Below are 12,099 nucleotides of genomic sequence, written 5' to 3' on the forward strand. Positions count from 1 at the left end.
AATAAGTAAATTTTTTTAGTAATTTTTTATTAACTTAATATTTTTTTTTTACGTTACAAGAATCTTTTATAATTTTTTTTCTTAATCTTTCAGTTCATAAAAAAAATTCTGTTAATAAAAAATTATTTCTATCAATAATTAAGCTCAAATAATATTTAAATAATTAACTTTAACTTCAACCTATTAACTATTTATGTTTAATCACTTAATTTTCATAAAAGATTTTTTTAATAACTAATAAATTTTAATTAATTTATAATTACATTAATAATTATACCAGTTACAATAAAAAAAAAATGGTTGTGCAGCAAAAGTGCAAAAAGTTTTACATATTTATGAAACTAGGAGTATCAAAATTTTATTTTAGCAAAAAATAAATGCGTTGTCCCTGCATTATATCGTATGTATTAGTGTATATACGTGCATACATTTGTACGAGTACAACAGGCACTTTACACGTTGCTCAGATACTCTGACTATTGACACTGTGTTCCTCTCATCAATTGCCACGTCAAGAACGAGACGTCACAGGTAAAAGAATCTAGGTATGACGTGGTAGCACCGCGAGAAATGCATTGGCCAACGATGACTTTAACGACAAGCGATGCAATAAAATGACGCCACGTGACCGAAACGGAGGAACGAAAACTCTACACCGAAACAGGTTTCCTATAAAATCCCGCACGTGCCGTTGCAGATGAGCTGAAATCGAGAAGAAGAAGAAGAAGAAGATGGAGAAGTATCAGATCTGGAGCAGGAGAATAGCGTTGGCAGCGTTTGCGTTTGCTCTGCTGTTCCAATCGGCCTCAGCAGACGACGTCGTTGTGCTCTCTGAAGATAACTTCGAGAAGGAAGTTGGTCAGGACAGAGGAGCTCTCGTTGAGTTCTATGCTCCTTGGTAACTTACCAATCTTCTCGATCTCTTCCTCTCTGTTTCTATCAACTATTCTTTATTCCATCGTTACTTTGATTTCTTGAAATCGTTATTAGGTAGGGTTTATTATTAACCGATTCTGATGTTTTCCTTTTTAGCCTCGTTCTGATCGGATTGCATGTGTTCTTTGCGTTTAACGGTTCAACTTGTCGTTTTACCTTCTGTTGATTTGTACTTATTCTTGTTGTAGACGATACAATACGATACCGGTTTGACTTTCGGTGCAATTTTGTTCCTCTAGATTTTGTTTACTAGGGTAGTTTGTCCCTCTCATCATGAACTTATTTTTTAAATTAATAAATTAAATTAAAACTATTATTGTTCTTTATTTAACTTCTAATTTATTACGGGTTGACTATAGTCTTTGATTCCTTCAATCAAATAATTAGAAGATAATATCCCTCTAATTAAAGTACAGGGACTAAAAGGTGCAATTAAGATTACTATAATTTGAGAATTAAACGGTCATCCTTTATATCATTGACATTGAGAGACGAAAAGAAACACTCAAGACATAACAATAGAAACTTTTAGATTCCACTTGGCGCATCTAGTTGGAATTGTAGTTTAAAATTGTAAATTCAAATCCAATCTCGTCATAATTGAATCTGGTTCAGAGTCATAATTCTCATGTTTGGGTTATGCAAAAATTAGAGCATAGAATTATAGTTGAATCCATTTTTTGAGTACGGGTAGTCATTGGTGGGGTTATGTCAGCTTTGAGTGGCGAAAAAGAAGATTCTTAGGTGGTAGGAACGATGGTGGTGGTGGTACCATGATAGTGGCGGTGACAATGAGGGGAGGATGGCAGTAGAGATGCAGGGATGGCAGCAGGAGCAACAAAAACAAGGAAAGCTATTGCTGCAACTTCGAGAGTGAAGTTATGAATTGTGATTCAAAGGGTAAGGATTAGAAGTTGGGAAGGGTTAATTTTAGTTGTGTTATAATTCCATGGAATTGGTCTTTTAACTGTGATTCTGTTTCTAAAATGACTTCCAGACATCTTAACTAAAATTCTAACTCCAGGTCTCAGTTCCATGCCCAACCCAATGTGCTTCCAGAAAAAAGAAAAGGGGTAAAACGGGAAAACAGCTAATTACTACTTCTTCAAACAAGTTAAAGATCACTCCCTAACATCTTATCCATCAAAAAACTTCACGAGTAGAAACCCTGTCCAAAACTCCGAAACAAAAGTCTCGATCAATCATTCTGTGTTTCAAAACTTCATGAGCTTAACCAATTCATTGTACTAATTACTTAGTAATTTCCTTATGTTATTATGTTCACTAATATGTCATTATGTTTACGATCACTTCCTTTTTTGTTGTAATAGGTGTGGACACTGCAAAAAGCTTGCTCCAGAATATGAAAAGCTTGGTAGCAGCTTCAAGAAAGCCAAATCTGTTTTAATTGGCAAGGTCAGCACCCTGGTGTTTCTTTCAGAACCTCTAATATTATTTTACCATTTTTCTGTTTACTTAATAATTTGTTGTGGTATTTTTTGAGCTTCAGGCATTTTATGTATTTATGATTGTTTGTGTACTTCATTTTATTGGTAATCCCTCTCTTAGTGTGGTGTGGAGCATGTTCATGTTATATACCTGCCTTCATGATGAAGAAGTTTAAGCTATATAATCACTCAGACTATCTTTTCTCCGTTATTGAACTCTTAGTCCAACCCACCCCCACCTCCTCATAAAAAGTGATATACACTTTGTCAACGTACTCAGATTTCTTGTGTTTGTACGTTTTTGTTGTTTCTTTTTGGCATTTCTCAATGATGATTCAATAACTTCATTACCTATTAAATTGACAAAGCTTACTTTTTAATGTAATGTAGGTTGACTGTGATGAGCATAAGAGTTTGTGCAGCAAGTATGGAGTCTCTGGGTACCCAACAATTCAGTGGTTTCCAAAAGGATCTCTTGAAGCCAAAAAGTGAGGAGATCTTCTCTATTGGAATATAACATGGAGACGATTTTATATCTCAATTCATAGTTATTTACCTGTCATTTCACATCTATCATTCCTTTTGCATTCAATATTTGATTTTGGAAAATTCCCATAGGTATGAAGGGCCACGCACTGCTGAATCACTTGTTGAGTTTGTAAATACGGAAGGAGGTACTCTCGAGCTTTTGAAACCTAGTGTTTTAATTTTTATGAAGGCAAAGGCATTGTGATATTAACATGTTTGTGTAACTTCTAAGGGAATGTAGTATCTTGAATTGAACATCAGAAATTAGCCATATTGCACCATCTTTTGAAAAAATGAAAAATATTTTATGTAGGAAAGAATTTACCAAGCCACTAATTTTTTTGGTTTCATTCATATCTTATAAGAACATCACTATCTACACACTTTCCTTATATTTTTTAGCTGTCATGGTTATGTTGAGGATAGACATCAACACAATTTGGTTTTCCCTTTGTCTTCTACTATGTGCTTTTGGCTTGCAATTTTAATGGGATTTCCTAACGAAGAGATTTGCTTGCAGGAACGAATGTAAAGATTGCTACAGTTCCTTCCAATGTAGTGGTGCTAACACCTGAAAATTTTAATGAGGTTGTCTTGGATGAAGCCAAAGATGTCTTGGTTGAGTTTTATGCACCATGGTACTGACCAATAATTTTTGTATTGTTTCTATTTTTATCTTTATTTTGTTTTGGACTAAAATTTGGTAAAACTTAGTTTACATTGCACACTGTATTGTGAAAACACTCATACCGCTAGATCTAATAAATTTTGGGATTCTGCTAGGTGTGGACATTGCAAAAGTCTTGCTCCTGTAAGTATATCTTTGAGGTTCCTTGTTATCAATTTAAGGTTGGGACCTTTAATTTTCATAAAACCAATATTGTGGAACCTGACTATGCTCTTTTTTCCCTCCAGACTTACGAGAAAGTTGCCACAGCATTTAAATTGGAGGAAGATGTAGTAATTGCAAATCTGGATGCTGATAAATATAGGGATCTGGCTGAAAAGTGAGTTTTATTTACCTGATCTATTTTGTGTAGTTGTTTTTGTTCTGAGTCTTCTGACTGAATCAAACTTCAGAGGTGAAGGCCCGTAGAAGTAAAATTGTTTTTAAAGGTCCTAGATTGATGTGCACGTTGTGTAGTGCTTATTCATAGTTGTCTTCCTTTCAAGTCATAATGTGATGGAATATACGAATCGTTACAACATGATAAATAATTGAAGTTTGCTGGAATAATATTTATGCAGGTACGACGTGAGTGGATTTCCTACCTTGAAGTTCTTCCCAAAGGGCAACAAAGCTGGTGAAGACTACGGAGGTGGAAGAGACTTGGATGACTTTGTGGCTTTTATCAATGAGAAATCTGGAGCAAGTCGAGATGGAAAAGGACAACTTACTTCCCAAGTTAGTGAAATCTAGAGTTTTGTTTTATTTTATTTTTTGGTCGGGGATAAAAGTTAAAATTGTTGCAATTGGTATCTTATTCATACATTTGATATTTCTGTATAGGCTGGTATAGTAGAAAGCTTGGATGTCTTGGTAAAGGAGTTTGTAGCTGCCAGCGATGAAGAGAAGAAATCCGTGTTTACCCGATTGGAAGAGGAAGTTGTGAAGCTTAAGGGTTCCGCCTCAAGGTAACTTGAATATCATCTTTCTACAACATTGAGAATAGCTTAATTTGCATCATTATATTTCATATATTCTGCAATATTTGCCCATAATAAGAAACCAAATGCAATAATCCAATAATATCGTTAGGTACGGGAAGATTTACTTGAAAGCTGCCAAGAATTACAGGGAAAAAGGTTCTGATTATGCTAAGAACGAAATTCAGCGCCTACAGCGCATTCTTGACAAGGTAATATTCTCTTTTCAGTCCCAAACGTTGAAACCTTACTTATTCGTGAAATAATAATTTATCGTGATTCGTTGTTCAAATTCCAAGACTCGAGAAATACTTTGTTTTCTTGCAATAATTAAAGTTGGTCGTAAAGTGAGATTAAAAATTGAATGTATAATCGCGCTACTCACTTGCCTATGTTGATTGATTGATGCAGTCCATTAGCCCTGCGAAGGCCGACGAGTTAACTCTAAAGAAAAATATCTTGTCGACATATGCTGCTTGACTTATTGGTGCATTGTTAACCAACTCTCATGGAAGCTCGTGATCCACCGCAGCTGCCGATGATTGTTTGACTTTGATATCGAAATTGCTGGGAGATATTCAACGTGGATACTTACTTGTAGTGCTTAGTTTGAGTCTCTATTAATGACCCTATCTTGCATGGCGCTTTTGGGGTTAAAGATTACGATTCTTCTCCCCATTGTAGTCTTACCTGAGCAGTTTAAAATTTTGGGAGACGATAACTTTTGTCTTTATACCATGTGTTTCCTTCGCTATTTGATGGTGTACGATTTGCTTATAAATAAGAAATGAACGCAACAATCAACCATCTCGAATGAAACCAATGAAAATCATAAAGTAAAATTCCTAAGGCATAGGACTGTACGCATTGCGTGCTCTCTCATGTGCAGTTTGAGACTGACAGCAAATTGCTAGAAGATAGCATCAATAGCTCTATTAGCGATTATTCTGATCTTGGTGCTTTCATTCTTCTATGTAAAATTCTTCTTGCACAAAACCCACATTTCAGAGTTAGACTTGTCAAGATGCAAGCAAATACTGTAGCTCAATTGCTTGCAAAAGCTGCTCTATGTTATGCTAGTCCCAAAATTTTCCATATTACACCATCATGTATCTACAACTCTATTTTTAATGAATGAAATTCCATGATTCTCCTTTGACAAAAAAAAAGGACTACGCATAATTTACTAGAGAGCAGTTGGAGGAGACAATGGGCTATAGCGGGACCACAAAATCCCGTAAACAAGACCAAGACTGATATTTCTCCTAAGGTTGGGCTGGTGATTGGAAAATGATGAAGGGTGAAGGGAGGGGAAAGGAAGAGAAGTGTTGGATTTGAATCCTCTAAACTGACATTTCTAACAAAATCAATGAACTAACATTTGTCGATTTAAAAAAAAAAACTGAATTCTCCAATATAGCAATTTTACCTTCCGAAGACTCGTTCATTAGGACCCTGCATGGCGAAATACCATGACCAAGGTTGAAGTGGAGTACAGGAATACCCATTGATGAACCCTACCCTCAATACTCTCTCTCGTCAACCAGAGATTTCATATATGGGCATGATCTTTCCTCAGGATCTATGTTAGGAGCAGACTCTGGGTTAGAAACAAAGGGAAGGTCCAAAGATGCAGGGCTAGGAGGTTGTGTTCTCATCTGCACAGATCTTAGAAGTGCAGCTCTTCTCAAGTCAGCTGAGTGGCATATATCACTTGGAGATGATGGGAAGCGGCCTTCAGAATCTGACCCTCTCTGACGAGGCTGGGGGCAAGTAACGGTGGAGACATGAGAAGCATTCGAACTTGAGGAAGGTGCTGAAGATGATGCATTCTGCGGTCTTTGGTACCTGTGTGGAGAAACTGGACTACTGGGAAGACTGTCGAGTTGAGATGAGCAACTGTGCACAGGGGTCTCGCAAAACCTTAAGTCATCTGAATCTTCTGACATCGGTGAATATTGCAAAAAAGACATATCATCTCTGAAAAATTCAACAAAAAGAAATTAATTATTGGAACATTTGCTAATCATTGGTCATTGGAGAATATAACTAATTTATTTTTCCAAAAGATTGCTTGTAGTTCAATGTTGGTATTAAGGGTGTTTAAAACCAAATTATACTGTTTTAAACTGCCAAATTAATCCATAAGAAAAATCAAAAACCACAAAAACTTCTCTTTTTTTTTTAATTTTGGTTTAGTGCAATTTTCACTTCCTATTGTTAAAATCAAACCGAATCACACCTTAATATATAAAATTTAATTCTTTCCTTAACCCTACCAAACCCTAATATTTGACAAAGATAAGTAATTTCATGTGTTGGACATGTTGATTATGTTAAATTAATAGTATATATCATTCTATAAAAAGAAAATACGTAAGAGTTATTATGGAAAGTTAACTCTACATATATGTTGTTTCATATCTTATACATATGGAAAGTAGCAATTTATCAAACATATAGGATATTAAACAACAAATACGTAGAGTTAGCAACATTTTATGTGCATTTTTACATGTGCATATATTCAAACTTATTTACAATAGAATTTGAATCATATTAAGGCGGGGAAAAATGCTTATGGTAAATATACTGCAACAGAAATCAAGCAACATGTCTATTGACCAAAGCCGCTTCATAGAGCTACTTGCTTGTTCAACCTTTGTCTCCCGCTCCCCCACAAAATAAACACAGCCTTGCATCATTCCCAAAAGTATTTGTAGTTTTTTTTTTACCTAAGATCTACTAGTAATTGAGTTTGGTGACATACTTATTTAACAAGATAAAGAGATATGGGAAAGTAATTGATTGTGAATTCTAGTTCCTACTCCTACCCACAATTACTTCATATTTCACATCAAATAGCCCACATAATGGTAAATAAGAGGCACACTAGTGAGGGGGAGGATTAGACCATGAAAATGACAGAATTTCCATGGTCTACATTCTACAAGGTTACGTTTAAGGGGTATCAAGCGATTAATATTGACAAATAAGCCATGACAATGTAAACACCAAAAAACAAAGGTTGAGTTATTCAGGCCTAGTGCACACATATAATAGGTTTGCATGAGGGAAAATGATGAATGAATGTGTCAGTGTTCATATGACCAATAACTAGACAGTAGACACAAATAAAGGCCTTCTACCGATGCCAGGTTTGGAGTTTCTTTGCAAAGAAAACCATAATGAGGAAAATTTTAGTAATCCTATTTTATTCTGGAACAGCAAAGGGATCTTCATTCTCAACACTTGAGCACATCAAAACTACTTGATTGAGCAACACCACCCCTCCAAAAAAATTAATAAAGCATAATGTTTAACATCACTACAGGTGAAAATAGTTTTCATACTCTGCAGCTGCAATAAGAGCTACCAACAAAACGATCAATGACTACAATGATGATTTTAAGAAATTTAACCAAACTCTCACATAAGAAGGAGAAGAAGAATCACAAAAAGTAATTTTCAGACTCTGCAGCTGCAATAGCTCATCCAATGGATATTGAATAGAACTCATGCAATGCATGAGCAAGCTTCTGTTTCAATATTCAAATGATGAAGTGCAACAAAATAAACCTCATCCACGGAAGTATCAGCATAATCTCCAAAATGTGAATCATACTTTACACACAAAAAAGTGGACATGATATTACCTGAAAGAGAACATGCTTTCAGACCTTGCTGGAGAATCCATGAGATTATCAGGAAGTGAGTCTCCAACTGTCAACCCGTTAAGACTGGATGCCATTATCTGTGCACGGAAACAATAGATTAAGTTACTTTTATTTAATCAATTCAAACAAAGATCCACATGATCAATGCAAACATATAGTTCTAACAAAAAAATGCACCTTTTTAAATTGTGTTTCAGCTCAGTTATGCAAACAAGTAATGCCTAATTTACAAAACAAAAGCCAATTATTCATAAAATAAATCAAGATTCACAAACATGTATTAGTTAATGAAACCAAAAAAAAAAAGAACATTTTTTTACAGGAAAAAAAAAGGTTATAGAAGCCAAAACACGGAAATCCCCTGACAGGCCATTGCACAAAAACAACTGAAAAATGATTAAAAACTCTAACTTAGTAAACAAAACAAATAAACAAAAAACAATTAAGAAGGCAGGTTAAAGTTAAAAGCATTAAAATAAACAAAGTAATAATAAAACGACAAAAAGGGGGGAAATTAGATAATGATGTGTGCAACCTCGCTTAGGTAACGCTTGTGAGAGCGAAGATTGTCGAGGTAAACTTCCTCTTCGGGATCTCTGGTGCGTTTGGCACTGGGCGAAGATGCTGAGGGCGACCCTCCCAAATTGGAATCAGAACCCATTGTTGAGACCAACTCATCTAAACCAAGACTTTCTCTTTGGGGAAGAAAAAGGGACTATTCAATGTTGAAACCCTAATTTGTTGCTCAGAGATTGCTTCGGCTTCCCTTTCCGTCTTCCATCTTTGGCCACGCAGTGAAAGTGAAACTGAAACATAGCAGTATATCAGAGTTAGTTTGCTTTTTCGGCCTCAAAAAAAAAAAAAACCATCGGAGGGAAATGTAACACGGTTTCTTCGGTGTTGTTTATGATGGTAGACCCGCGCTTTGTTCCTGACACGTGTTGCTAAACAGTTTTCTTAAACAAAATCTTTGACACACGTTTTTAGATTTCTACCTCGAAAAAATAATTTGTTTTGGTTTTAATCATCATATTCATTAGACGAAAGAAATCCAAAATAATTTAACTAAGGGCATGCTTGATTTAGTTTTGCTGTTTATCTTTTAAAGACTATGTTGTAAATCAATTATAAAAAAACTATTTTTAGAAGAGAATTAAAAAAATTAAATTTGTCAATTTTGTTTTGAAAGTTGTTTTCAGAGATAAGAAAAATAATTGCAAAATTGTGATAGTTTGGGAAACAAAAGTGTAATTAAGCTTTAATTTTTTTTTTGTTAAATTTGTGTTATAAACTTGTTTTTAAAAATTAAACATAGAAACCTTGTTTGTTTGTATTATTTCTTTATGATTTTTTTTTGTAAATTATTGAAGAACTTATTTATATATATATATAGGGATTAATTTAAAAAATAATATATTTAGAGAGAAAGAATCAGCATAAAATAACAATATTTTTGCTAAATGAATGGACTAAAATAAATAAAAAATTATACCAATATTTTCATATTATATATCATTATGAATAAGACAAATTATACAAGATACATGCCATTGCTGTCTAAGGCATTAAGTGTTACTACTTTGTAATCCCATGTTTGCCAATCTTATTCCATTTACACTTAGCATTGTTGATATTGTCTGATTTACCCTTGGCATTAATTAGTGTTTAATTTGTAAGTTGTTGATTAGATCTATGTATTTCACTCCTTAATTACAACACAATCCTCTTGGAAAATAATAATAATTATGAAGATATATTGATGGTGTCTGATTCCTTCTCCTTCAACCATGAAAACATCTCATTTGTTTCACACATAATTATCATAATTAAAAAAAACTCATATACTCTATCAACTAATAAATGAAACTCACACAATCCTAACCATTTGAGAATTAAGAATAAAGAAGGCAAGTAAGAAAATCTAAACAAGAGAAAAATTAACAATTTTGAGCATTATTAGAAAACAATAATTAAAAATTACCACTAATATTCAACCAACTTCCACTTCCACTTGGTCATGAGGCGAAAATTGAGCTACGCTTAAAGACCTTCAGTCAACAAAACACAAAGCGCGTAGAATTTGAAATTAAGAAAAAAGGAAAAAATAAACTGAGTAAAAATAAGAGGAATGTGAATAAATCGAACACGTAAAAGGTAGAACAAGGAAAAAACGAAAAGCCCTTACAAATTCAAAGTAAGGCTGCGTTAGTTTGTGAAGAAAGAAAATGAAAGAAAGTATAGGGAAAAATGAATAAAAAGAAAAAAAAAATGAAAGAAAGTATAGGGAAAAATGAATAAAAAGAAAAAAAATGAAAGAAAGTGAAAAATATAGTCATTTTGTAGAGATAAAAGAAATGTGAAACGAGAAGAAATAAAGGGATACAATGGATAGTAAAAAAAAAAATTAAATAAATCATTTGTACAATTCCAATTTTATTCATAAAAAAACAAAATTCCATAAAATCCAATTTTATTCACATGAGCTTGTGTTAAATAATATTTGATTTTTGTTTTGTATATATTCTATTTGATTTTGATTTTGTTATGATTTTTTAAAAATTTAACAATCATAATAAATTATGCCCTTAAAAAACTGCACATATGTAAAAAACATGTATTTAATTATGAGAGAGAATGAATCGAATATCGTATCCACAAACTCGATTTTGGTTACCAGCACATTCAATTTTATTTACTTTCGGGTGTTTAATTTTAAAAGTTGTATATATTTTTAAGATAGTAAAATCATTTTCACTAATTGATTTTATTAACAAATAAATCATTTTCATTTTCACATTCAACGTGTATTTACTTTCGGGTCTTTCTTTGCATTTTTTCTTCCGTTCCGAAACGAACAAGGGCTAAAAGAACGAGTGAGAATAAAAGATTCAAAGCAAAAGAGAATGCGTATAGGAAACGAGTAAAACCCTAAAACACAATCTTAGAGAAAAAGGAATAGAGATATAAAGAGAAAGAGAAAAGAGATAGCGATTCAAAATTATAATGTGCGATTTCAAAAATAACAAAAATGTCACTAATGAATATTGGCAATTCTGCATGTGTTTTCATATTTCACTTGTTTTGGAAAAAAAAATGAGAAAACTAAAAGAAAACATCTAAAACATGTGTTTGGTTTTTTAGTTTTAAGAAAATAAAAAAGAGAATATTTTTTAAAAATTGTTCTGTAAAACTAATTAATCAAGTAAGTTTTTTAATTTTTGAAAACTCAAAATTTTTTAAAATTGAAAACAAAAAGCACTACATCTCAAATTTTGACAAAGCCTAATGATACTTGTTAAAGAATTAAAAAATAAGATTTTTTTTATTGAAAACAACACAAAAGATGTATTAAGAATTATGATGTAAATGCATTAATAATACTTTAAAATAAAAGTTGTATGGTTTTTATTCTCTTTTTTTTCACAAAATGTTTTTTTATTCCTAAGGGTAGAGTTATCTACCTTTTCATATCAATATACATCTGTGATCTGTTGGCTCTTCGTAGAATCCACGCGCATGCGATTATTTTAACCAAGAAAATGACAAATTCTTAATGAAATTGAAATTATATAAAAATTATATTAAGAGTTTAAAGTAAAAAAAAGTTATAATATAATTTCTAACTATTTAGTTCATATTTTTTTTATTAAATCTCTTTCAAAATGGCTACATGAGTATTTAATGAAAAATTTAAAGTAATTATATGTACATTTTCCGAAATTATCTGCAAAACTCTAATATTTCATAAAACTTGATCGATCATAAAATCGAATTTAAATTTATTTGATTTATTTAATAAATTAAGTTGGATAATTCACCTCACGAGAAGGACAGTCGGCCCCAACAAAATTAATCCGAGAGTG

General features: G+C 32.8%; 2 protein-coding genes across 2 annotated transcripts; one reads left to right on the forward strand and one right to left on the reverse strand.

Annotated features, from left to right (window-relative positions):
- The first annotated feature begins 731 nt into the window (after positions 1-731).
- Positions 732-5,144, forward strand: LOC100037470 (protein disufide isomerase-like protein). The gene is made up of 11 exons (NM_001249360.1): positions 732-898; positions 2,268-2,352; positions 2,775-2,872; positions 3,003-3,058; positions 3,433-3,550; positions 3,696-3,723; positions 3,828-3,919; positions 4,161-4,317; positions 4,423-4,547; positions 4,672-4,771; positions 4,971-5,144. Exons 1-11 carry the CDS (start codon positions 732-734, stop codon positions 5,037-5,039), a joined length of 1,095 nt encoding a protein of 364 aa, NP_001236289.1. The 3' UTR covers positions 5,040-5,144.
- A 467-nt stretch (positions 5,145-5,611) lies between these two features.
- Positions 5,612-10,336, reverse strand: LOC100794920 (putative protein TPRXL). The gene is made up of 4 exons (XM_006588517.4): positions 10,218-10,336; positions 8,772-9,042; positions 8,216-8,313; positions 5,612-6,539 (listed from the first exon to the last, which is right to left on the reverse strand). Exons 2-4 carry the CDS (start codon positions 8,895-8,897, stop codon positions 6,083-6,085), a joined length of 681 nt encoding a protein of 226 aa, XP_006588580.1. The 5' UTR covers positions 8,898-9,042; positions 10,218-10,336; the 3' UTR covers positions 5,612-6,082.
- Positions 10,337-12,099: the final 1,763 nt, after the last annotated feature.

This window comes from Glycine max, chromosome 10, assembly GCF_000004515.6.
Source record: "Glycine max cultivar Williams 82 chromosome 10, Glycine_max_v4.0, whole genome shotgun sequence".
NCBI lineage: Eukaryota > Viridiplantae > Streptophyta > Magnoliopsida > Fabales > Fabaceae > Glycine > Glycine max.